Source organism: Sinohyriopsis cumingii, chromosome 7 (assembly GCF_028554795.1).
Source record: "Sinohyriopsis cumingii isolate HCF-2022 chromosome 7, ASM2855479v2, whole genome shotgun sequence".
NCBI lineage: Eukaryota > Metazoa > Mollusca > Bivalvia > Unionida > Unionidae > Sinohyriopsis > Sinohyriopsis cumingii.
Window position 1 is genome coordinate 117259838 of NC_142967.1, and position 27890 is coordinate 117287727.

The 27890-nt window shown below is 34.8% G+C and overlaps 2 protein-coding genes across 6 annotated transcripts in view; one reads left to right on the forward strand and one right to left on the reverse strand.

The window, feature by feature from the left end:
* LOC149795998 (uncharacterized) overlaps positions 1-14955 on the forward strand; it is a 36380-nt gene extending 21425 nt beyond the window's left edge. For all 3 annotated transcript variants that reach the window (XM_089965918.1, XM_089965920.1, XM_089965919.1), the window contains 7 exons: positions 3148-3366; positions 3782-3802; positions 4260-4286; positions 8377-8400; positions 10861-10957; positions 11911-11999; positions 14714-14955. In XM_089965918.1, coding sequence (XP_089822044.1) covers positions 3148-3366; positions 3782-3802; positions 4260-4286; positions 8377-8400; positions 10861-10957; positions 11911-11980 — 458 coding nt within the window. In that variant the 3' untranslated portion in view covers positions 11981-11999; positions 14714-14955. The remainder of the gene's footprint in view (positions 1-3147; positions 3367-3781; positions 3803-4259; positions 4287-8376; positions 8401-10860; positions 10958-11910; positions 12000-14713) is intronic.
* A 1493-nt stretch (positions 14956-16448) lies between these two features.
* The window catches only part of LOC149795999 (uncharacterized), a 39329-nt gene continuing 27887 nt past the window's right edge, over positions 16449-27890 (reverse strand). For 2 of the 3 annotated variants that reach the window (XM_089965915.1, XM_089965917.1), the window contains 2 exons: positions 23009-23143; positions 16449-17055 (listed from right to left, as the gene is read on the reverse strand). In XM_089965915.1, coding sequence (XP_089822041.1) covers positions 16973-17055; positions 23009-23143 — 218 coding nt within the window. In that variant the 3' untranslated portion in view covers positions 16449-16972. Of the gene's footprint in view, positions 17056-23008; positions 23144-24195; positions 24596-27890 lie in introns of those variants that run through there. The other variant, XM_089965916.1, reaches the window with a different exon arrangement.

Consider the following 27890-nt stretch of genomic DNA (forward strand, 5'->3'; position numbering starts at 1 on the left):
ATTGGTAATTTAAAACGAAATAAACAATATCCAGTGAACACTTATACTTGACAATTGTCTTTTTGATATTATCTACAGGCCAACAGAAATATCGTCTTATAAAGGTATAGTTTTCCACAGTATGCAATGCTTTTTTAATCTCCTTAAACGTATGAATGATTTCAGGGCTATGCCAACGTTTGCCATTCATCTGGCTGACTTTGCTGCTGGTTCACCATGTTCAGTTTTAAATCTAAATTTGTCATCCATAAATTATAAGTATGGTTTTATTAAATCGTTATTGATTAAGCTTTCAAATTTACAAAATCTTAAAATTGTATATTAATGTTAACGGAATTCAAAGGCGTGAATTTGGCCATGTCAAACCATCACTGTAAGTAATCTGGAATTCAGAATTTACAAAATCTTAAAATTGTACATCAATTTTAACGGAATTCAAAAGCGTGAATTTGGCCATATCAAACCATCACTGACAGTAATCTGGAATTCAGAATTTACAAAATCTTCTCTTGAATGTAGTGCAAAAAGACAACTACGGCCCTATTGCGTCCAGCACAAAATTTCGACGGCCCTGACTAAAACATTTAGATGATCCATATCAGATTCATATCAGATTCGTTTCGATATTCTCATCTCGCTACTGATGGATTTCACAAGTCCTCGTGGTTGCATGGAAGAAATCAAGATGGTCTTATAGCAGTATTTTGTTGTACTAAATTAATAGTTTAAAGAGTATTCCATTTTGGATTGCCCTTCTGTTGCACATATTTATATATCTGATAAACCTAAAGGCTGTAATATACTTCTTGGCGTTATGAATAGACCATCCTCCAATAACAATTACATTTGCCGATCGCTTTAACAATTTAAAATTGTTCTTGAATTAAATCCAGCAGAGATCATAACGGGTAATTTAAATGTTACTTTGCTAATTTAGTTTAATTCTGAATTAAAGCTAAAACAAATGAAAGTGGAAATAGCTGAAAAAATGTAATATAAAAATCAACGCAACGAATTTAATATTTGAAGAAATATGATAGTAAAAAAATTCACCTACATTTTGGTAAACATCTTGATGTTTAAACCGAACTGACTATATGTATCATCACTGTAACCATTCTACTGTGTTCCTCGACTAATTGAAACGTATAATAAAAGCTATAAAGTTACTGATGATAAATGTGTGGTACTTCTAATCTTCTGTGATATCTCCAACGCTTTTGGCAGATTCTGGCGTAAATCCTGATGTGCAAACATTTGGTCGATTTTTGCATAAATCCTGATGTCCATGTCTGGCATAAATCATGATTGCAAGCATTGGTAGGTTTTGGTGTATATCCTGATGTGAAAATTTAAGATCACTCTGATCAAAGTCGTACTAGTTTGAAAGATGAGCAATACTGAGTGAACCTAACACAAGATCCCTTCTTTTTTGTGATGGTTCCAGTGTATAACCTCAACACAATTTTTCTGCGTTTGTCTTAAATTACCAACAGCATATGAAATAGTGTTTATATTGTACATATAATATGTACTGTTACTAAGTTCGAACATTTTTTATGTTACCATGTTCTTGACAAGGAATTCTGACTCGAGTGATTCTTTTTAAAACAAACATTTTACTGCTTGTCCGAAGTTGTTTTACTGATTTTTCCACTCATTCTTGCTTCTTTCTTTCTTCTAAACAATACTGAAAGGTATTATGGTATTACTCTGTATGGTTATCTTATCATTAAATGTTTAGTGCCGTCTCTTGTACTTAATGCACGTCAGGAAGCCTTGATAAAGTGTGAAAACTTTCATAATTGAAGGCAATAAATATTTTGAAAACGAAAAATGGTTTTCATAAGATTCTTTGCAGATGAAGCTCCTGAGATATATCCTGGGATTTTTAAAATTCAATGATAATTTCCATAAATTATCTCAAAATATGTTGTCTTCTTGAAAATAAAATTTTCAGTTGAATAACCGACATCTTGATGACAAAAGCTCTTTAAGTTTGGCCTGGCGCTCACAAATATTTTTCGTGGGTAATAGGCTTTCATGCGAAACAATTACATATAAAAATTGTACATTTCCATAATCATAGGTAAAAAGAAAGGGTAGCATGAGTACATTCATTATATCTAACACCTAAACTTCATATACTCTGCCTTCATTATACCGCGCAACTTACCTTCGTGTACTCAAATTTTACCAGCCTGTGATTTTCATTTGAAAGCTTAACTTCATATGCTCAAATCTGGTTTCCTTTCTATATATGACAGCTTACTTTTCTGTACTCGTATTTACCAGCCAGTGTTTCCCATTACTGCCTTCATTCTACACATATATCTTACTGACAACCTTCTTTAACTCAAACTTTCTTTCCAGGGTGGTCTATATCGATATCGGAAACCTAACATTTCTATACCGATATTTGCCAGCATTTGCTTCCTCCGTCTGCCTTCTTTCTTCATTACTAACTATCATAGTAATTTGAATATTAGCAAACGCTTCTTATCAATCATGCTATGTTACTGCACATGCAATTGACAATGCACATTGCAACCTCATGTAACATTCTCTCTCACTGCACAACAACCTCTCCTATCGAGTGAGACCCCATTTTCCATTGTCTTCAAGTGCATATCTAACTTCTCAACAACCACTACCCTTATCCAGTCTAATATGTCCATCGCATAGGTGACTGCTTTAAAGAGGTTGCCTTGTGTTTCTGAAACAGGGGTATATAAAAACTTTGCAATTTATAATTTACAACCACTTTCATATCCATCTTTACATTTTGCATATATATATATATATATATATATATATATATATATATATATATATATATATATATATATATATATATATATGCTAGACAGTGTTTCCCATAGTTTTAGCAAAGTTTCAATTTCAGTGTCTCCCATTTTATCTATGCATTTTACGTAAACATAATTTTTAAAAATCTTATTCAAGATTTCATTGTGAATTTAAATAGATTCAACAATGAAGAGATACGCCAATTATACTCTATCAATTTACACATCCATAAATGTTAAAATTAAATTCATACTTTTATTTTTTAAATAACTAAATAAACTTGCATACTGTGCGCATCCATACCCACCCGTCTACATGCTATGCAATTCCTTTGCTCAGGTATTGGAGTGACAGATGCTACCTTCTCGTTAGGTGGCATGGGATCAGATATGGCTGGGATGGGCGTGGGTATGGCTGCAGATGTGTCCGGGATGGGTGGAGGTGTAGAATATTCTGTAATGGGTGTGGAGATGGGCGGATCGATGGGCGGAGGTGCAGGAATGAATGCAGCAATGGGCGGAGGAGGTGGAATGGGAGGTGGCATGGGCATGCTTTCAGGTAATGATAGTTATAATAGAGGCAAAAGCTCACGTTAAGCCATCAAATAAGAACCATATTTTTAACATAGTTGTATCAACACTAAAATAAATTATTCATGTCGAGGCCTCTCTGGGAGGCTGTCAAAGAAACATTATTTGAAACATTTAATACATTAATGAAATATTTGCCTAATCTATTTAATAAAAATACATGATAAAAGCTGAGTATGAATCGAATGAATTTCTAATTCCAAAGCTAGAAATGATGAAAATAGAATTATTGAGGAGTCATCCGATACAAACGCAGATTGAAGTAAATGCCTTCAGGACAAAAATGTATATAAATAATTATTTTCAACCATTCAGTTAAAAGAGAATAATTTTAAGGCTATTTTCCTCGGCTTTCTGAAATACATTTTTCTTGTCTTTTTCAGCCGATCTAATGATGTGGCCCAGTAAGTATGATGTATTGTTGCCACTGTATTAAATGAGGTGCTAGTATCCTGTGTGGTTGTAGGACTAATTGAACACTATACGGTTTATTTAAAGAACTATTATTAGCTGGCTGCGTTATCAAAAGTTGAGTAAATGAACCTAGACAGGCATAGCCTCACGAATATTTAAACTTCAAATGTAATTCAATTAGACTTATTTCGGAAATTTTAAGAGTAAGATTTCTCGAAAATGTACAGCTTGAAACATATTCAAGCATTAGATCTTAAAATTACAGGCCTTTTGGTCCAATTGCCTAATACAATTACAGGCCTTTCGGTACAGTTGCTTAAAAAACAGAAAAGTCGACGAAAGAAACTGTACAATTAATGTTCATAATTTAAACTTTACTTGTTTACACCGTATTGATGCAAACAAACTGCGACAGATCTAAAGAATTAACTTTTTTCAACTTTTCAGGCAACGGAAACTGGTTCTATGCATCAGGTATGTATTTTTTTTAGTTCGTTTGTTATCTCCATGGCAAACACTTAGGGTTCATCTGGCTACTGTCTAAAATTAGCTCTCACATATTTATGGTGACCCGTATCGGATCCTAATTGGTTGATGTCTTTTTATATAAAAAAAACCTAGTTGATGTCTCCGAGTCAGAGGTCAAGCTTGGCATCTTGTTGCTCACCTGTAAATGTTCAGGTTTTCTGACCTTGTTTAATACGGGCAGATAACCCCACTTCTTGACGAATCCCAGCTATTGTGTATAATTATCTACCTACTCTATCTACACCAACCGGTCGGCTTTCAATCTTTAACTATTCATTGTTCCGCAGCACTTTCGGTGAACGCCTAACTGAAGCCACTTTTGTGATTTGAGCTGAGTACCAAGAAAATATTTCTCAAAATAATTGTCACGGTATACCGCTGTTATATTAGGGACCAAAAATGTCTTATTCTATGGTCAGGGGCTTTACACATATTTTAAATTTACGTTTGTCTATAGCCTGAAATAATATCTTGCTCTGATTTAGAGCAAAATGATATAATTTTATATCCATTATATTCTCTAAAAAAATTATAATCTTAAGATAAACAAAACATAGCACCCCATCCCGAAAGTTAAATGGTCAGTACCCTCTAGTAAATGAATGTGCTATGTACGTGTTACTTGTTGCATAAACTTAAATAGAAATATTTTGACTAAAGTGGAATGATTAAGCTGAGACTGTAGCTTACATCCTGTGAAGACAGCGCCCCGACATTAGAGAGCTTTGTTGATAAAAATATGAAGTGTCGATACAATTTACTACCTACACCACTGATATAATAGGCATGGAAACTTTGAGTAGGATGTCAACACTTTGGGGGAGATATTTTTCAGAGAGTGGCAGTAAACAGAAATCCCGTAAAATTCAAACAGAAAACAATTTGTCTTCTGAAAAGCTTAGGATGATTTGCAGTCTTACAAAGGTATACATGTAGCTGATACTTTGACATACGCAAGTAAATAACTTAAAAAACGACAATTTTCCAAAACGTTGGATTTGGCCGAAATATTGTTCTTCCCATCCCATTTGGCCACCACTTTGGCATACGTGACACGTGTCAAACAGACGAATAAAGGATCGTAAATATAATAATATTTGTAATGTTCAAAATTAATTTGTGAAAAATACAACTGTTTTATTTTGTTATGAAAATTAAAACATGCTGTTAATATCATTAAATTCGTAACAAGATTGTTCGGGAATTTCCGTAGCTTCCTTACTGACGGAAACTACCGAAATACAACTAAAGTTAACAAGTAACGTGATAAGTAACATCAACGAAAAGAATACCTCGATAAATTGGTATACCGGTATTACCGTGCACTTCTATTTATGAATTGATTTTGGAAAATGCGAAAATAAGGCTTCAAAATAATTTGCATATCAAATTTATTTGATGATTGAATCAAATTTATGTAACTGTAGCATGTAATTCAGAGAAACAGATTACAGGAATTACAGTCCTAATGGAGATAAAAGACTGACTTTCCCATATACACACACACACACACACACACACACACACACATTGATATTTTAATACAAATGATACTATCATACAGGTAAAGAATTTTTAATTCGTACTCTACGGAGATTCGAACCTAGGTCCGCGGGTAAACGGCACACATCACCTAGCCTGCACACACGAGCCCATATTCCGTCACGACTAAGCACACATCACGAAAAATGATATTACTCAATCGGTGTTATATGTACTCGTGTGTAGCAAACACACTAGCATGACGACCTAGTAATTAATTATCATGTATCTACACAGTTATTCCGGATTCCTATGAAAGAAATCAGGGTATACATAATTAATTATAGAGAATTATAAATATACACCAGACAGAAAGGAAAGTGCTATCCTTGGATTCCTATAGAAGAATACTTGATAATACTAAAATTACATACATACATACATACATACATACATACATACATACATACATACATACATACATACTGTAGGCGTGCCCACGGGTCCACTTTGTAGAAACTATACACAAAGTCCCCTCTTCTTGCAAGAGGTGTGTGGGTTGGCGGATTGTACCTTCTTTCAAGGTGTCCGCTTAATTTGGTTCTCGTTATCTAGAGGTTGACCGTCCTCGATGTTATTGCCCGGTTCGAGTAAAGATAAATATAAGTGGTGCAACTTAAAGGTGGAATAGATATAGATGTGAGCAGAGATATAGAACAGACCAACACGAGCCCCCGTACATGTAAAGAACAATTTAATCAATTACATACAACATTTGTGAGAATTCATTACATCAGGAATATAACCTGCCTCTAGAAATAAAACTTTCACCGAATTACAAAGAACACAAATATATTTATATAAAGTAGCCGATCTGTTTTCCTGATAGATTTAGTTCATCATAGGATCGAGTGAACAATCGAAGTCAATGTCTTGTACAATTGCATAAGCTGCTTCTCCGTTCACTCCACTTGCGCTGTAGCTGTTCTTCGACCTCCCTCTATTTTGTCTCTTTCGGTCCTCAACTCTATGCGTAGCACGTAGATTCACAGATACGTCACAGGATAGGTCTCAGAATTAATACGTTGCAGGATACGTCTCCGAATACGTCTCAGAGATAATACGTCGCAGGAGCTATTTTCTCCCTTTTAAAAAATGTAAATAGAGACACCTGCATTTTCTGTTGTTTATTATACAGGGGCTTGCACTATCCCCTCTCGTTATCAGATCTTAGTATCGGTGCTAAATAGATGCTAAGGCTATCAGTCGGCTCCACGTGTCCTATAACGACCCTAGTTAGTTTAATGGCTAATTCATCACGCATTAACACCACACGAGGCATAGCGGTTCCGAGCCAGTCTCAATTTACACAAGTGAATAAATGAAATACATTACATGGTTACTACGTCATGTTCGGCGAATACACACTCAACCTGAATCATACGTGAAATCTAAATTCGGTGAATTCACACGGATTCTCGTAACTCATATTAACTAATGTAATGCATGAAATTCGTAGAACCTAATTCTTATGCAACAAGACGACAAATACAAACAATTCGTCAATCTTATCTAAAGATTAATGTACGACTTCCTATGCATAAACTCAACACAGTTATACTTCATAAAGCAAATTGATATACGAATGTATCAGATAGATTCATGCAAATATAAGTAAATAAATTCAGCAAAGCATTATATATGGCATCAACAAATTACATGGAATTGTCACAAATACCTTTGAGCTTTCAGCGTTCCTCGCTTCTACCGCCAAATTTGTTCGGCGGTTTTTCTCGACAACCGTTTTACGAGAGAATTTCTCCCAAATTACTATCGGAGTCTTCTATACTTGTTTTCTCTTGCTGAAAAGCTTAGACCGATTAAAAATTTCGATGTGTCTATATTAAAACTAGGAAATTTAGTGTGGGAAACACGCCCCTTTCTTTAGCGCAACCAATCAGAATCAAATATATCTGACGCCTTTTTCCAGAGGCGCTACAGTCGTGGTCAACTTGACCTTCTAGTTTGAGTAACAGTGTTCTGCGATCTTTCAATCCTGACATTTACACTATGGAATTGAAGTTAGCTTTTGTCTCCACCAGTCTTCTGTTGGCTAAATAAACGAATGCTTAATTAAGATTGAAATTCTCCCCTCGAAAAGACATTACCGATCATGGCAGTAAGACGATTTGATACGGGCCTGTCCCCATAAATCTAATTAATTGTTCTCTGGTCTCAAATTAATGTGTTCTTGATAGATCGCCAGAAATTTGCCCCTTCATACATACATACATACATACATACATACATACATACATACATACATACATACATACATACATACATACATAGATGCAGATTATTTCTTTTAAAACATTTATTGTCAATTAGAAAGGATGTTCTTTCATATGCGAATGAGTTCAACCGGCTCTTAGAGTAAATAGACTTGTTTGGTCGCCTTATGGATTGCTTTTGAAAGGAAAGCTTAATTTCATCATATTATACATCTCAATATTTTTATTCATTCATTATTCTGCAATTTAATATTTTTCAGGTCCAATCAAAGTAGGATACAGAGGTAAAAAATATACATGAACTTTTGTGTACGAAATCGTAATTTGTTCATGAAATGTTGTGTACGAAATCGTAATTTATTCATGAAATGTTGAGTACGAAATCGTTGTGAAGGAAATCGTAATTTATTCATTAAATGTGTATGAAATCGTAATTTATTCATTAAATGTTGTGTGCGAAATCGTTGTGTACGAAATCGTAATTTATTCATGAAGCGTTATGTACGAACTCGTAATTTATCCATGAAATGTTGTGTATAAAATCGTACTTTTTATGTGTAGATATCAATAAAAAAGAATAAACAAAGTACAGCCCATAAGCATATAAAGGAACGACAAAAACATCGTACATTAAATCAAGATTCAAATAAAAAGGAGAAAAGTAATATATGCTCTGCATGGATATTATTTAATGTTTAAAGTCAAATAGTGTATTATTATACTGAATTCTGTTCTTAGAAATACAAGCACACTTTTTATATCTGGTCAAATAGTGTTATTATACTGAATTCTGTTCTTAGAAATACAAGCACACTTTTTATATCTGGTCAAATAGTGTTATTATACTGAATTCTGTTCTTAGAAATACATGCACACATTTTATATCTGGTCAAATAGTGTGTTATTATACTGAATTATGTTCTTAGAAATACAAGGACACTTTTTATATCCGATTATATCCTACGGCACATTATAAACAAGTACAGAGTTACTAAAATATCTTACATACTTTATACATCTTAGAGACTGTGAAAGAATCTTTTATGCCGCATGGCACGAGAATAGTATAAAAGGGACAAATACATTCCATATTTTTATGCCGCATGGCACGAGAAGAATATGAAAGGGACAAATACATTCCATATTTTTATGCCGCATGGCACGAGAAGAGTATAAAAGGGACAAATACATTCCATATTTTGTTTCCAGTCAGACCCATATAAAGGAGAAGTGGATGACTTCAGTTAAAAATAGTTCATGTTAAAACCGCACATGTCGCTAGTTGCTGTATAGTAATGTACAATGCACCGTATACCTCGCTTATACGTCAAATCTAACTGTCAAGTGCATATACTCAGATCTGCTATTTATTACGAATGTATGGTCTTAAACTAAATCATATAAATAATAGAAAAGAACAAAAACCAACAAGTTTTGTGCACTTAACAAATAAGTTAGTTGCCTACAATACAAAGTGAATATTTAAAAAGAATATACAGTATTGCGAATTAAATCCCAAATAATCCAGTCCTAATGAATAAAGTTATAATTAAATTCTAGTGGTATTTCAGTTAAGATCAAACGATGAATGTGTTGATGTACTTAAATGTGGTAACGTGCCAATGGCCTGAATTGTGATGATGTGCCAATGGCGTGAATTGTGATGATGTGCCAATGGCCTGAATTGTGATGATGTGCCAATGGCCTGAATTGTGATGATGTGCCAATGGCCTGAATTGTGATGATGTGTCAATGGCCTGAATTGTGATGATGTGCCAATGGCCTGAATTGTGATGATGTGCAAACAGTCTTCTGATAGATCACAAAAATGATCTTGTCTGAAATCACCATAATTCCAAATTAATGTTTCTGTCCAGTTATATTATAGTTGAGCACTAATGCCACTCAGAATCAAAACCTGAACACAATAATATAAATGATTTCTGCCTCGGATGTTTTGACAGGAATTAATATTGTTTCAAGTAAACAATATTATATTTTTTTAAAAAATAAGACAAAAAGAGAAGTCAGGATGTAGGTCCAAAGCTCATTTATAGAAAAATGTAAGTTGCAAACAGATACAATCTGTTGCTAAAATTATAATAAAGACTGTGGTCCACATCAGGTACAACTGGCTTATTCATAGAATATACCAATGTCCTTGACTCCGACCCAAATAAATATGTTTACCTTTATTGTTATGATCCTAATATTTAACTACACTCCTAGGGAAAATGTCTTATTTGTTTACTGACTTACGGGCTCTAATTAGGTAGACAATGGAGTTGATTTTGGACAAGGTTGTTGTTGTTGTAGGGTTTAACGTCATTCTTCAGCACAAGATAGGCTATACATGGCGGCCAGTATAAATGGTGAAGGAAGAACCCGGGAAAGTCTAAGTACAATTATTGATGTCATATAATCATGGAGGAAATAAACAACAACTAACAATGCAAAATAAATATACACAATACATGCATAATGTAATTGCGTATCTGGCTCTATAAAGTTTGTTATGAGAAATCAGTAGAACAAATAGAATAGACCCAGATCTACTGGGGCATAATGACACGTTCGATTAGGGTTTATGTTGCTTGCAGTTGAACTCGTCTTATTTTCGAATGACTTACACAGTGTTGGATGATGATAGGAAACGTAATAGTTGTTATTATTATTATTATTATTTATTATTGTTATTATTATTATTATTATTATTATTATTATTATTATTATTATTATTTTAGTATGTCCAGTTTTGGCACAAAGGGTTGATGCGTGTGGTAAAGGGCCTATGACACCATGTGCACCTATTTGCCTTCGATTTCCTGCTGCAAAGTGTGTGTAAGTATAAATTATGATTTATGCATTATTGTACACAAACTTATAGCACGATTTAGTCAATCAAAATACAAACACTTCAAATGAAATTGTAAATCAATCCTTTATTACACAGCCGTTCACAATATTCAAACCATCATATATAATGCATCGGAATTTCTGTCTCATTTCGATTCTCTAACACTCAAACAGTTAATGTTTATGAGATTTTCTCTGCAAATAGCGAATAAATATGTATGTATGTATGTATGTATGTATGTATGTATGTATGTATGTATGTATGTATGTATGTATGTATGTATGCATGTATGTATGTCTGTATAGATGTGTGTGTGTGTATGTATGTATGTATGTATGTATGTATGTATGTATGGATGGATGGATGGATGGATGGATGTGTGTGTGTGTGTGTGTATGTATGTATGTATGGATGTGTGTATGTATGTATGTATGTATGTATGTATGTGTGTGTGTATGCATGCATGCATGTATATATGTATGTATGTATGCATGTGTGTGTGCGTGTGTGCGCGTGCGTGCGTGCGTGCGTGCATGCAAGTATGTATGTATGTATGTATGTATGCATGCATGCATGTGTGTATGTATATATGTATGTATGTATGTATGTATGTATGTTTGGATGTATGTATGCATGCATGCATGCATGCATGCATGCATGCATGCATGCATGTATGTATGTATGTATGTATGTATGTATGTATGTATGCAAGTATGTATGTATGTATGTATGTATGTATTTACGCATATATGTATTTATGCATATATGTATGTATGTATATATGTATGTATATATGTATGTATGTATGTATGTATGTATGTATGTATGTATGTATGTATGTATGTATGTATGTATATTTACTTGCTCCATTCTTGAAGGACTGTGTTTCTTAATACATATTACACAATCGACATTTAATACATGAATTATATAACAGGGTAAATCCATGTGGAGGATGCTTTGCAGAGTGGTATCTCAACCGACGAAGAGTTGTTGACTGTGATTAAAGAACTTAAGAATATAACGGTATGAAAATTTATTTTATCGCAAGTTTTAAAAGATATCATATTTCTATGTCCAACTGAAGTTTCATTTTAAAGTGTTCTTACTATGATAAAAAAATAACGTCTTATTAGATTTGTTAGGATTGTTCATATCTACTGACGTTCCGTTCAATGAACGATTTGAATTAAGGTTTTAGCTCTATCTTGTGTTCTTTATCATGCGACAGCACAAGGCCTATAAGATTCTGTTTTGTTATTGCTCCTCTTGACCATCTTAAGACTCAGTTGTTCAGTGAAACGTTGGGGAAAACGCATTTCGCATTACCAGCATCGAAGTCGGATCTAACCAATTTTTAAAGTTATCTCTCACTCACTGAGATAAACACACAAGTCGATTAAGTGCCAATAGTGTCTTGTATAATTTATCTTAATGTAAACAGAAAGCCCATTCATTGTCAAGATCCTCCTTTATACTTTATCGTGTGTCCTATACACTTTATCGTTTTGTAAACAGAAAGCCCATTCATTGTCAAGATCCTCCTGTATACTCTACCGTTTGTCCTGTATACTTTATCGTTTTGTAAACAGAAAGCCCATTCATTGTCAAGATCGTCATGTATACTTTATCGTGTGTCTTGTATACTTTATCGTTTTTTAGACAGAAAGCCCATTCATTGTCAAGAGTGTCTTGTATACTTTATCATTTTGTAAACAGAAAACCCGTGTATTGTTCATGCATGAACTGAACTGCTACAAAAAATAGAGATGCTATTTGGAATTTTTTCTAAGAGTATGGTATAACCCAAAAGGCGCCGTATCAATTTATGGTATGGATTCGTATTTTTGGAATCAGATCCTTTTTTTACTAAAGACTCATTTTACCCACACCTAATATTAGACGTGAACTTGTGAATTATTAGCTTCATGTGAAACATTTCTACGAATCATTGAAGAGTGCCGAGGTATGCTCTTTTCGTAAACGGTTAGCTCCATTTAACGTTATTGCTACAATAAACATGCAAAACGAAAGGAACAACAAAACGAAATGCTTTTGTGATCTACAAGAACTTGATAAGGTTCTTAAAGTATAATATCTTAGTCGTGGTTTTTTTTTTACACCTCTGTCAATATTTGGCACCAGTATTAATGTCTGTAGAATGTAGTCTATCACACAGAAAATATATCACAGGGAATAAATATCAAACAAGAAAGATATCATACAGAAAATGTTTCACACAGAATAGATATCATACAGAATGAATATCACACAGAATGTATATCACACAGAATGGATATCACACAGAATGGATATCACACAGAATATATATCACACAGAATGGATATCACACAGAAAGGATATCACACATAATAATGTCACATATAATAGATAGGTACAGCTTAATTATCCTTTCCAGAGTTATATGACTAAAAATTGCTCGCAGGGTAGTTTCGTACGGCCAACCATTTGCCCACGCCACCTTTATAATTGCTATAGATTTCAGTATTTAGAAAATGTGTTTGGATATCTCGAGGTGTTGGTGTACAATTCATCATTATATAGACATATTCGAAAAGGAGGAGAGAGAGAGAGAGAGAGAGAGAGAGAGAGAGAGAGAGAGAGAGAGAACGTGTGCGTGTTTGCGAGCACGCGCGTGTGCGTGTGTGTGCGTGTGTCACAATCATTCAGGAAAGTCATGCACATTACCCCGTCAGTTTTAACGTCTTGGGCGTTTTATTACCGTACTTGATACATTAATTAGTGGATACAGTTATAACGCACTTTTATAATAATTTCATTTGAAACAATTTAGTCTGAAGGAAACTGATGACACTGTGACGCACTAAATTTAATTTGCGAACTTAGGTTTTATTTAAGATCCGAATTACAATCATTTACAGCGCAGAGGCAAATATTTTCAACATATTTCCTCGCGAAGGAAATGGCGTTTCTCGCAGTTAATAAAATTACTTCCTTTGCGAATACATTATTTTGCTCTGTGAAGACTATTTTCAGCTTGATTTAAAATCAAAATTTATTTTGGGTGCAAAATTGAATTGTTTTTGCCATAAATTGTTTTTTTTTTCCTCGAATACATTCACGTCACAGTTTACATGGCGACTGAAATTATTTTCGAAGGTAAGAAAATTTTCCTCGAAGAGAAAGTTGTACTTAGATGCGAACAAAAATATTTTCTGAGTGATGAAAACGTATTTTACCCGATGCTAACAAAACTATTTATAGCGAGAATAAAAATATTTAATTTCTGCAGTTTTCTTCGTGAATTAAATTTTCTTGACGAAACAAATTAACAAAATTGTGTAATTTATGTCATATATCAGCCACCATGTTTTATGACCATTTTATTAGCACGCGAAGTCATGTTATTTGCGTATTTGATTTTGGGGCTCAATATTTATATTCCTTTACCAATTTAAACTTTGTGGTGAACAAATCAGCATGTATTAGTGTATTTTTAACAATATGGTGAGACAATGAGAGAGATCACGGATTTGTGTCGCAGTGTTTCCCCAAATTTGTTAAAGCACATGGCAACGCATCTATAAACTATTGAAACTTGCATGACCGTATTTCAAGACAAGCGAAAGATGTATTAGATCTCATTGTCATTTCTAATTACCAATTTTAAAAGTCACGTCTGATCGTGCATGCCGTATTTCTCGATTCCTCATTAATCAGATTTGTTTCATTTAAGTAACGAATCCTTTTTATTTCAGGTGGAAAATATTTCGATGAAAATGTTATACCCTTGGATAACTAAGAGGAAGTGTGAAGAAATATAAGAACTATTGCCTCGTGTAATGCAGAGTGCTCTGTGAGCACAGATATAAACAAAACGTCATCATTTAATTCCGTCACCATTTATAAATTCCAGGAAATAATGGAAATTAAAAGAAAAGTTTAAAGATACGTTATTTCAAATTTAGCTATGGAAAATTAAAACAGGAAGACAAATGAACTGTATGTAGTTTTGTCCTGTATTGCCCCTCTTACTTTAAAATCGATCAAATTAGTGACAATATTTTCTCCAAAATATATATTCAGCGTTTACTCTCACAATTGTCTGGTTTTAATTGTATTGGGAATCATATATTTTACATTTTATTAACTGAATTGTCATTTTCTTAATGTTGAGAGAACAGGTACGAAAATTTGCGCGCTGCCCTTCTTCATCATGATGTACATATGCATTTAATTTGTACACAATCACTACGCGAGAATTGAATTCAGCTTTGATGAAGAAACTAATAACAATTTTTATATATAGCAAAGCTCTAGTGTCTTGTGCAACTTTTATCTTTCCTTTAAATAATTCATTACTAACATGATGACGACAGGCCGTTCAGCGTCGACGTAATTGCATCCGAAATTGTTATAAGAAAGGAAAAAATTCCAATCCCTATAAATATCAGATGATACATACCCTAAATGATAACTGTTTTCAGATTGGTCCTATATGAAAACTACACTTTTGAAAATATTAGAAATAACAAATAATTGAATATTGATGTGTGAGTTTACTTTTGTGACCTCAGAGAAAACTTAAAAATTGGGCCTGGCTGAAATTTAAAGAATATCATGCTAAATAGTTCATCTTATGTAATACAAATAATAGTCTAGCTGGCACCAGTCTATAAACCATGTCTCCGGTATGTATCCCCACCCCACAGACAGTGACCTCAAGGTCATAAAGCAAAAAATCCGTCCTATACGTGATACGTTTCCCAGCCATTGATGTGTGTGTGTGTGTGTAAAGGGTGTGTGTGTGTGTGTGTGTGTGTGTGTGTGTGTGTCTATAAATAAAGTTGTGTGTTAGAGTGCGCCGGATGCAAGGCTATGTCATTGATAAATAGTAGAAAAAGAAGAGGCACTAATATAGATCCTTGAGGAACACCACTTAAGATATGACTTGGTTCGGATATATATTTACCCGTGCAAACAACATGGTGTCTGTTAGTCAGATACGACTTCAACCAGGCAAATGACTTTGAAGAAAACTTGTAAGCTGAAAGTTTTTTGATGAGTACCGAATGGTCAACCAAATCGAATGTTTTGTTAAAATCAATGAAGATTTCGCCAGTAAGTTCGCTTAATTATATTGCTAGCAGTCATTGGTCTCTGAGTTTTCTCAATGCAGTTTGATATGAATGATTCTGTCGAAAACCTGATTGTGATCTAAGGAGGAGTTGGTACTTGTCAATATATCTGAAAATGTGTTTGCTGACATGTTTTTCAATAATTTTTGAAAGTACAGAGAGAACAGATATGTGTCGATAGCTGGATGGGCCATTCTTTTCAGTTCCCTTATAAATTGCGAATTTTTTTGGTGACCTCAGTGATCCCAGGAATTTACAGGATGTGATACTACGGTTAATTATTTCTTAATAACAACTCTAATATTGATAAAGTCGACATTTTCAGAGTTTTGGGATGAATTTCATCAAGACCAGCTGATTTGTTTGTGCCAAGTTTATTGAATCGCGTGTTCCAAAATATTTTCAACGCCTGCGTTTTACAAGTCATTTAAACAAAGCTTCATCGATTCTTGCCGTAAGTGATGCTTTGATTGAGTTTGGTGTTTTACGGCACCGCAACACATATAGATTATCCAGTGCCGCTCAGGTGGACCAAAGTGCCCTGACCCGGGTTAATCCAATGGTATGATTTAAACACAAACTATTGTGAGCGTGGCTCAAGTGGGACAATTAGTTTTTGTTCGTGATGACATATTACTTCAGAAACAAATCAGGAAAGGTTATTTACCCAAAGCAAAGAGATTTAATATTTATAATCAGTAAGTAGCTGAGATTGCACCCAAAAGAAAATGGTGGATATCAACATGGATAAACCTACTAGCAGTCTACTCTATTTGACTAAAAAAGAAATGGTTGTTTTTTTTAAAAAATAATTAAATATTAAATAATGAAATTATATCATGTATTTTTTTCTTAAGGTACTGTCCATTTCCTGTAGATTTAAAAGAAGCCTCCTAAAAGTCTAACAATGTCTGGTATTAAGTCCAGCCGTATGCCAGGCCTATCTGCTGTCATCATTCCACCTGCAATAATAACAATAATAATAATAATAATAATAATAATAATAATAATAATAATAATAATAATAATATAATGTCGCGATTAAAAGAATTTAAGTAGGATGTTGTTACAGTTGCTTCCTTACTGTTTCTGACATTACTGGAGCTAAGTTTGTAGACTACAGCCTACAAATCTTCGAATTCTTAATCGGTTCATGTGCCATTCATCAGCAATATCGTAACAGATACCGTGAATCGTCTATAAAGATGCAAAGCTAAAATGATTGAATTTGGGCATAATAAATCAATACGTTTTATTGATTTAATAAATCACTGATACCTTTTATTGATTAGGTTCAATTATATACCGGCTTCATTTAAAAATGTGAAGTCTTCACTCTGCCGACATATTTAATTGTACATATATAAGAATAACAATTTATATAACAATTTTGGTCAGGAGATAATCAAAATTAACTAAATACTGAGTTTTTTTTTCTCGATTGAAGTAAACAAAACGATCGATTCAACATCTGGAATTGAGTAAGATGAAATATATTTTGAATGTTTGCTGAACTGCTGAACATGTCACGCCATTTATGCATAACACAATTAAAGCAAAACAAACAGGTCTCCTTGGATATAGAATAATTAATTTATCAAACCAATTATTACAATTTGTAAGATTGTTTTTTTTTTAGCGTTGCGAAGAACATATAGATAATAATATAATTATTCAATAGCGAGTACTTAGTGTATCAAGTCGGTTTAAAGTCTTGGGTCCACCATCGCAATAGACATTATTTGATTTGCTGTGTTGATTTATCGAAAATGGCGGGGACGAAGCATTAGAGTGTACCAACCTCGTGACCTACTACAGTCTGCGCCTCGGCTTACAGAACAAAAGCAGGACTCTCTGAATTTGTTGCAGTAAACACGTCTGTACGAAAAGTCATTGATCGAATTCCAGCTGATAAGTCTAGTATACGCGGTGGAGACTACTAGGTCGTAACAGTTTAGCTTTCTGTTTGTGTTCCAAATATTAGTTCTGTATCTCAATAAGTTCTGAAGCTGTGATATTTTCCAGTCAATCCTTGTAGCCTTTATTTGCGCTGCTCAAGCAATGCCTTGGTAAAGGATATGCCTTTATTTGCGGGCATGTAATGTTGTAGACAATGATTTGTATTGTTCATCGTTAGTCGTATAATTACATCGAGTTTTACCGCACTTGGCCTGCATTGCGCTTGAACTGTGGACACCTTCAGTCTTTTAAAGCGGAGAAAGATAATCTGTAATTTTACCTAATATAATTTCTACTCTCTCTCTCTGTCTCTCTCTGTCTCTCTCTCTCTCTCTCTCACACACACACACACACACACACACACACACACACCTTCAGTTTACATTCTCTATAGGTTTCTATATTGATTTCCAGATGTAGATACTGACTAATACAATCTCTATAGGTTTCTATATTGATTCCCAGATGTAGATACTGATTGATACCTTCTCTATAGGTTTCTCTATTGATTCCCAGATGTAGATACTGATTGATACCTTTTCTATAGGTTTCTCTATTGATTTCCAGATGTAGAGACTCACTGATACAATCTCTATAGGTTTCTCTATTGATTCCCAGATGTAGATACTGATTGATACCTTCTCTATAGGTTTCTCTATTGATTCCCAGATGTAGAGACTGACTGATACAATCTCTATAGGTTTCTCTATTGATTCCCAGATGTAGATACTGATTGATACCTTCTCTATAGGTTTCTCTATTGATTCCCAGATGTAGAGACTCACTGATACAATCTCTATAGGTTTCTCTATTGATTCCCAGATGTAGATACTGATTGATACCTTCTCTATAGGTTTCTCTATTGATTCCCAGATGTAGATACTGATTGATACCTTCTCTATAGGTTTCTCTATTGATTTCCAGATGTAGAGACTCATTGATACCTTTTCTATAGGTTTCTCTATTGATTTCCAGATGTAGAGACTCACTGATACAATCTCTATAGGTTTCTCTATTGATTCCCAGATGTAGATACTGATTGATACCTTCTCTATAGGTTTCTCTATTGATTCCCAGATGTAGATACTGATTGATACCTTCTCTATAGGTTTCTCTATTGATTCCCAGATGTAGATACTGACTGATACAATCTCTATAGGTTTCTCTATTGATTCCCAGATGTAGATACTGATTGATACCTTCTCTATAGGTTTCTCTATTGATTTCCAGATGTAGAGACTCATTGATACCTTTTCTATAGGTTTCTCTATTGATTTCCAGATGTAGAGACTCACTGATACAATCTCTATAGGTTTCTCTATTGATTCCCAGATGTAGAGACTCATTGATACCTTCTCTATAGGTTTCTCTATTGATTCCCAGATGTAGATACTTACTGATACAATCTCTATAGGTTTCTCTATTGATTCCCAGATGTAGATACTGATTGATACCTTTTCTATAGGTTTCTCTATTGATTCCCAGATGTAGATACTGATTGATACCTTTTCTATAGGTTTCTCTATTGATTCCCAGATGTAGATACTGATTGATACCTTTTCTGTAGGTTTCTCTATTGATTTCCAGATGTAGAGACTCATTGATACCTTTTCTATAGGTTTCTCTATTGATTTCCAGATGTAGAGACTCACTGATACAATCTCTATAGGTTTCTCTATTGATTTCCAGATGTAGAGACTCATTGATACCTTCTCTATAGGTTTCTCTATTGATTCCCATATGTAGATACTGATTGGTACCTTTTCTATAGGTTTCTCTATTGATTCCCAGATGTAGATACTGATTGATACCTTTTCTATAGGTTTCTCTATTGATTTCCAGATGTAGAGACTCATTGATACCTTTTCTATAGGTTTCTCTATTGATTTCCAGATGTAGAGACTCACTGATACAATCTCTATAGGTTTCTCTATTGATTTCCAGATGTAGAGACTCATTGATACCTTCTCTATAGGTTTCTCTATTGATTCCCAGATGTAGATACTGATTGATACCTTTTCTATAGGTTTCTCTTTTGATTTCCAGATGTAGAGACTGACTGATACAATCTCTATAGGTTTCTCTATTGATTCCCAGATGTAGAGACTCATTGATACCTTTTCTATAGGTTTCTCTATTGATTCCCAGATGTAGAGACTCATTGATACATTCTTCTTTGTTCTATGTATCGACTTCCAGAGGTGTATGCATTTATGTATATTTTCTTTAGATCTACCGATTCCTAGAAATATACACACAAATGTACATTTTCCTTGCGTCTATCTATCGACCCCTCCGACATCTCCAAGAGAAGAGCAGAGAGCAAGGTCAGCCACTCTACATGATGTTCGTTGACCTCACTAAGCCCTTCGAACTGGTCAACAGGAAGGGCCTGTTTGAACTTTTCAGCAAGATCGGCTGCCCCCACCAAAAAAAAAAAAACTCCGCAGGATTATAATCTATTTCCATGCTGATATGAACAGTCCTATACGATACGATGGATCCTCCTCAGATTCCTTCCCCATCAATAGCGGCGTGAAGCAGGACTGCCTGCTGGCGCCGACCCTTTTTTGGATCTTCTTCTACCTGCTCCTTTCCTACGCCTTCGACTCGTCCACTGATGGCGTATATCTGCACACCAGGCCCAACGGGAGGCTGTTCAACCTGGCACAACTGCACTCGAAGCCCAAAGTGAGGTCGGTGCTCATCTGGGAAATGATCTTTGCGGATGACCCACACTGATGATGCCCTCCAGAGACTGTGAGGCCGTTTCGCTAATGTCTGCAAGCAGTCCGGGCTCACCATCAGTTTGAACAAGACAAACGTCAGCGTGCAATATGTCACCACTTCCCCTCCCATCAAAATCGACTGTGTCACCCTGGAAGCAATCAACGACTTTACTTACCTAGGGTCAACCATCATAAACACGCTCTCGCTCGATGTGGAGCTGGACAGAAGGCTTGGAAAGGCAAATACCATCAAGGCACAAGTAACGAAGAGGTTGTGGGAAAACAACACACTGACAGAGCACACCAAGATCTAAGTCCACCGTGCTTGCTTTTCAGCACCCTCCTATATGGAAGTGAGCACCTATATGAATGAGGCAAGAGCATCAGCTCGACTCCTTCCATATACGCATCCTGAAAATCACCTGTCAAGACCGCATCCAACGCAGCGAGATCCTGCAGCATGCAAGTATCCCCTGCATATACTCCATGCTCAGCAAACGCCGCCTTCGATGGCTGAGACACGTCCGATGCATGGAGGATGGGAGGCTGCCAAAGGACATCCTATATTGACGGCTGGTCACTGGCACCAGAAAAGTCGGCAGCTCCTCACTGCGTTTCAAGGAGGTGTGCAAGAGGGACATGAAGGCATGCGACATTTCATCCGACGACTGAGAAGTGCATGCCGAGGACGGATGTACCCGGAGACAGATGGTCCGTAAGGCCATAGCCATCGCTGATGTGAGGAAAGGCCAGCTGGCGGAAGAGAAACGTGAGAGAAAGAAGAGCGCGGAAGCAACCACAGCAACTTAGAAGTCCCAGTATGTCTGCACCAACTGCAATAGGGACTGTCACTCGTGCATAGGCATGCACAGCCAAAACCCCAAAGACAGACGACACTCCAAGGGCGCATCTCGCATTGTAGTTCGAGACTGAGCCGCCCATGATGATTAGAGGTATATATATACATATGTACATTTCCTTATGGTTATTTATCGATCCCTAGAGGTATATGCACATATATACATTTTCTTATGGTTATTTATCGATCCCTGGAGGTATATGCACATATAGACGTTTCCTTATGGCTATTTATCGATCCCTGGAGGTATATGCACATACGTACATTTTCTTTATGGCTATTTATTGATCCTTAGAGGTATATACACATATGTACATTATCTTATGACTATTTATCGATCTCTAAAGGTATCTACACATATGTACATTTCCTTTGGTCTGTCTATTAATGTCTAGAGGTATATACACATATATACATTCGTACAAACTAGGATATGAAATACTTAGGTGGCAACCGCAACATATACCTGTCTAAGCAGACACCCCAAAATATATGTCTAACAAGACACCACAACATATACCTAAATATCACCCCGATATATACCAGTATAAGAGGACACCTAATATATACCTATTTAAGCGGACACCGAGGTATAGTCCTAGGAGTACGCCCCGAAATATAAATGTTTAAGCGAACACTTCGATATATAGTTCTCCAAGAGGACACCCATGTATATAGCTCTGAAAACACTCTGATACGTACCTGTCTAAGAGGACACCCATATATATATATATATATATATATATATATATATATATATATATATATATATATATATATATATATATATATATATATGGGTGTGTGGGTGTGTAGGTAATCTGTCTAAAATGGATATTAATTGACCCCTTTTCTTGTATTCACTTAGATTGGTAACTTCCAAGGACACCTGTCCAATATTTTTGCTGTTACTAGTGTGTCTGACCGTTTCAGTGGCCTAGTGGTTAGAGGGTCCGCCTCGGATGCGGGAGGTAGCGGGTTCGAACCCCGGCCGAATCATACCAAATACTTGTAAAAGTAGTACTGTCAGCTGCATCGCTAGGGGTTTGTGTTCGGATTGGTCGGCCTGGTATCAGGTTATTATGACTGGATGGAACATCACACTACATGTCTGCGGTATGATGTCCCAGTGCTAGACGTTACTATAAACTGCCACACTGCAGACATCGTAGCGATGAGACTGAAAAAGTGTTAAAACTGCGTTAAAAATCAAAATCACACACACACACACACACACACACACACACACACACACACACACATTACTTGTATCAGTTTTTATAGACAGGTTTAATAGTACAAGTGCATTCAACGACAAGTATTTTATTAAATCAACGACAACTTTATCGGGGGTTAAAAAGATGATACCTCTTGATCCTAACGGTGGTATTGACTGGGACAGTCCCTGCAACAAGTTCCTCTCCCTTTTATCATTATCTTGGGCCAGTTTATGAAATCTCATCGACAGCGTGCGATTTACCGACATAACTGGATCAGACATGCCTGGAAGATCAAAATCTTTTGCATTAGCGCTCTCCATTTCAAAATTACTATTGTGTATAGACTTTTTTCGCCTCGTAAAATTTGTTGAAATGCACCTAACGAGTGAGATTTATGTGTAGTTTTGTGGACCAAAAAGAAGCATCCTTGTTATATGCATTCCCTTTGAATATTACAGAAATTTAGTGCAACATGAAAGGAAATACACTACTAGAAAAAACACGTTAATATGTTGTTTTAGCCATAGTAGAAAAAAGGAAAATTTTGATGCAAAATGGCATGAAATAGTATATAGTAGCAACAAGGAAGAAAAAAAATGCATTGTATGTAGCATATTTTAATATCTGTCAATAACAATACTGTTTAGACCCTTATGATACGAATTGTCTTAGATGAAAAGCATTGTGCAACGCAAAGAGTGCATTGTGCAGAGAAAAGCTTGCTGCGTGATGTATGGGGATAGTGATGTATGAGGATAGTGATGGATGGGGATCGTGCTATATGGTGATCGTGATATATGGGGATCGTAAAGAAACAGTATACTTACACATATGTAGAAGGTGCAGAATAACTTCACAGACACAAGCGAGCACGTCAATATTGAGCGAACAACTTTACAGGAACTGTATCACATAATTTCTTACCCGTCAGTTTCAATTGCTTTTATTTGGACGAAAGCAATAATTATTTTCGAACATACATTAAGGTTCCTTAAACTTTTAACATTACAAATTTAATTACAAACAGAAAATGTATTTCACTGATGTTTGCATTGCTTCTGATGACTAAGATAAATATGACAAAACGTAATAGAAACTGGGTAGTGTGGATAGAAATTAAAGTATTAGATGGAGAAATGTTTGATAGAAACTGGACTGTTAGGATATAGATTAGTGTGTTAGATGGAAAAATGCCCAGTAGAAACTGGACAGTGTGGATAGAATTAGTGTATTAGATATTTAAAAAAATGTCGACAGAATTTTTTATTTCTAATGCTCATTTTCATTGTGCATTAATAGGTACAGCAGTCAAATAAAATCATTCGCACAAAGGAACATGTCACACAAAGATTTTATTAAATTACTTCATTTTTAACAGCCTTTATTAAGTACAAGAATGGAACAACAATACTCGCCTTTGGAACTATTCATTCATGCTTAATGGGAAAATATAATTAATTCTTTTTTTTGGAAATAAATATACACTGATAGACCACGCTCCTTTATCACAAGGATTTGTCCTTTACCAAAATATACAAGGAACACTCAAATCTTGTGAAGCGAATAAACGACTAGGATTCCCCAAGGAGGGCCCACATCGGAATGACGTCATTCATACCACCGGTTCTGCCCATCATTTCCATCATTCCGTTCAATCTCATGAAGTCACTTCCATCCATGCCATAGAAGCCCAAGGGCAGAATGGAATTGAGTGCATTGAAAGGGTCTAATACATCTGAAAAATCAAAGAGCAATTCGCACCAGAGCCACTAAGAAACCACAGTTTCTGCTAACAAAATAACATATGAAAATAGGCAAAGTTTACAAAGTGATCGCAGCTTCCAGTGTGTGTGTGTGTGTGTGTGTGTGTGTGTGCTGACATAACGCTTCTCGATAACAGGAGGAAATTAGCCGAAAGAAAATGACAATATCGCATGACATTATGGAAACGTTTTGTCTAAGAGTTCGTGAAGATAAAGTCATGGACTGGTTGCGATTGTTTTTCCTAACTGGATATCGGAAACATATTTTAAGTTTTTTGTCAGAAAAAAAAATCGTCTTTTAAGCGTTGGTTGGTTTTCTGGTTATACTATTGTATTCACCGTTTGAATACTCCTACGATGTAAATCATGTGAAACCAGAAATAGAAAATCGCAAATGAAATTGACCACTATGCATATAAGAACTCCATTCACGCTAGGGACGAACAAGTTGCTATGTGAACATCACATCAGCAATTATTTTTAGTACTAGCGCATGATTTCCTTATTAAAATGTTTTTTCTTTCTTCAATTTATATTTATAAAATCCGATATAAATGACATATCATAATGGTGGATATTAGTGTGTTTGTACTACACGATTCACATATCACAGATGTGGTTACTATGTAATGTATGCACAGTCTAATCAAATATAAATTAATCTGCAATAGAATATTTAACAAAAGCTTTTTACTTCATACAGTTTATATGAGAAAAATAGTCCAGATACCCATCCGAAGTTTAACAAGTTTTTTTAAATGAATTTCGAACTTCCTATTGTGCTAAAAGATTCGTCATATTATCGTTGTAGAAATTAATAACAAATATGAATGAAGCATAACTACATTTACTTTCAGATGTTTTGATAAAAATGAAGGATGTTTCCTTTACACAGAAAGTGCAGTGCATTGCGTGATGTATGAATATATCAGCGTTGTGTTGGCGATATACGGGTATTATAGAGTGCAGTATTTACCGATCTTTCAAGTGATGTGAAGATCCGTCATCAAAAACCGGAACAAACTAGCATCAATGCCGTATCCGTTTATCTCACAGAAAACAAATAAAATATCTTTACCCGTGCATTGCTCCTTGAACACCATTCGGTAGCTGTTGAATATTGTTGGTGAGAAACACATTATTGTGAAACAAACGTGTCATAAAATAAATGTCACTTGGTGTCTACAAACTCATTAAATCCTGTAAAGAGCAAGTCACTTTAACTAAAATTAAATGTTAGAAGTTATGAGATTAAGGGAAATCTTTTACAGTGATTAGAAGATTTATTCAGAACTCAGGGATGTTGGTCTAACGTCTGCGGGTGTCATTCAAGGATCAAATGAAGGACCATATCTATTTTTGTTCATGACAAATGATATAGTTAAAAATCTCTTCCTTGACATTTTTTTCACATTTCCACCGACCCATTTTCCATTCAAAGTGTATTAAATTGGTATTTTTCAGAAATCTAACGACAAGGATAATATATGGTCAATTATCATTAATCCCTCTAAAACATAATGCATGTTGTTTACTAACTGGGAACTCAACTATTTTAGCTTGTCTTGAATTCTGCGGAGAAATTCGACTTCATACATATCACTGGAAATTGGGAAAGCACACGGATCTTAGTCAAACCATATTATAATATTATTCAAAGTATCTTAGGTTACATTCATCACCATTAGAAATTTCAAATGATAGTCTCATTACGATTAACCCTATCTGCCTAGTCTTAGAATTTGGTTACGAAATGTGGTCTATATGCATGGCTGCTATTTCTGAGGAAAAAGAAAGCGTTACAGATGTTGCGACTCTATGGTTTTAAACTAAGTAGAAGAAAAAGTAAATACAACAAATTTAATAAAAATTTAACACATAATTTATTTTTGTAGAATACAAAAGAGAAACTTGAAAAGAGACTTACAGTGTTGTTAATTAAATCCCAAATAATCCTAAATGTTCTAACACAAGTCCAAAAATGTAGAATATTCCGAATGAATTCCAAGAGTCTTGAATGTTCTGATACACTACAAGTCTTGAATGAGTTCATATACCAAATAGTCTTGATGTATTATAATGATATAATCCGGAATATCTTTGAATGAATTCACAACAATCCCAAAACAGCGTTTTTGTCCAAAATATCAATGAGTACTTTGTAATTTCAATGAACAATTTGAATTAATAATTACTCTTGAATTATATCTGAACATAACAAAACGTGCTTCCAGAAAGAGTGCTATTAAAATAGGAATTAATACTTTCTTTTGTCATAATCTTATTTAGAAACGTAAGACACAATACAATCAACAGGATATGGGCCATAAATTTGCTTCCAGAACCTTTAAGGTGAAAAGGTCATGTCAACATCCAAATATGATCTTAAAGCACAACCCACAATCTTGAAAAACGTCAGCTATCTAAACATTTGCTTACAAATGATTAATAGTTAAAACTGCAACATACAATCATGGATAAAAGTTCAGCACACGATATAGAGATACATAACTGAAGAGTTCAACCTGAATCGGGTTAGTTTATTGTTGACCAAAACATAAAGGTTGAGAGGCATTTTATCTGGAATTAGGTTAGCCTTCTCGTGCGGGGATAAACAAATGCAAAACTCGTTAAGCTTTACAGAATCATAAACAAACAATGTCCATAATACATTCCACCAATGTCCTGATTATATTCCATCAGTGTTTTGATCATATTCCACAAATATCCTTATTACGTTCTATAGTAGGTACAATACATAAACTCATACAATATAATTAAAAAAAAACTCCGAACAAACTCGTTCAGTTTTGATGCTTTACTTCATTATTTAGTGATTGCCAGATATGGTCAACAAATGAAACAAGTTACCTCTACTGACAAGAAATTTTCCTACTATTAAAACGTTTAAAACTTTTATAACAAAATTCACTGTTTCAGCACCATCCATTCAACCTGTAGCGTTAATTACAATGGGTAACCAATAGTGTTGACGTTTAAGAAGGAAAAAGAACGCCATTGATATTTCTATAAGTACTCATAAGACAGATATAATTGAAAATAGAACTTACACATCGATTAATTAGCATTTGGCTCTTATCACACTGTATAAACACTTACCTATGCAGTTACAAAGTGTGTATAAACACTTACCTATGCAGTTACAAAGTGTTTATAAAGACTTACCTATGCAGTTACAAAGTGTCTATAAACACTTACCTATGCAGTTACAATGTTCTCTAGTATAAATTTGATTGAAACAGATCC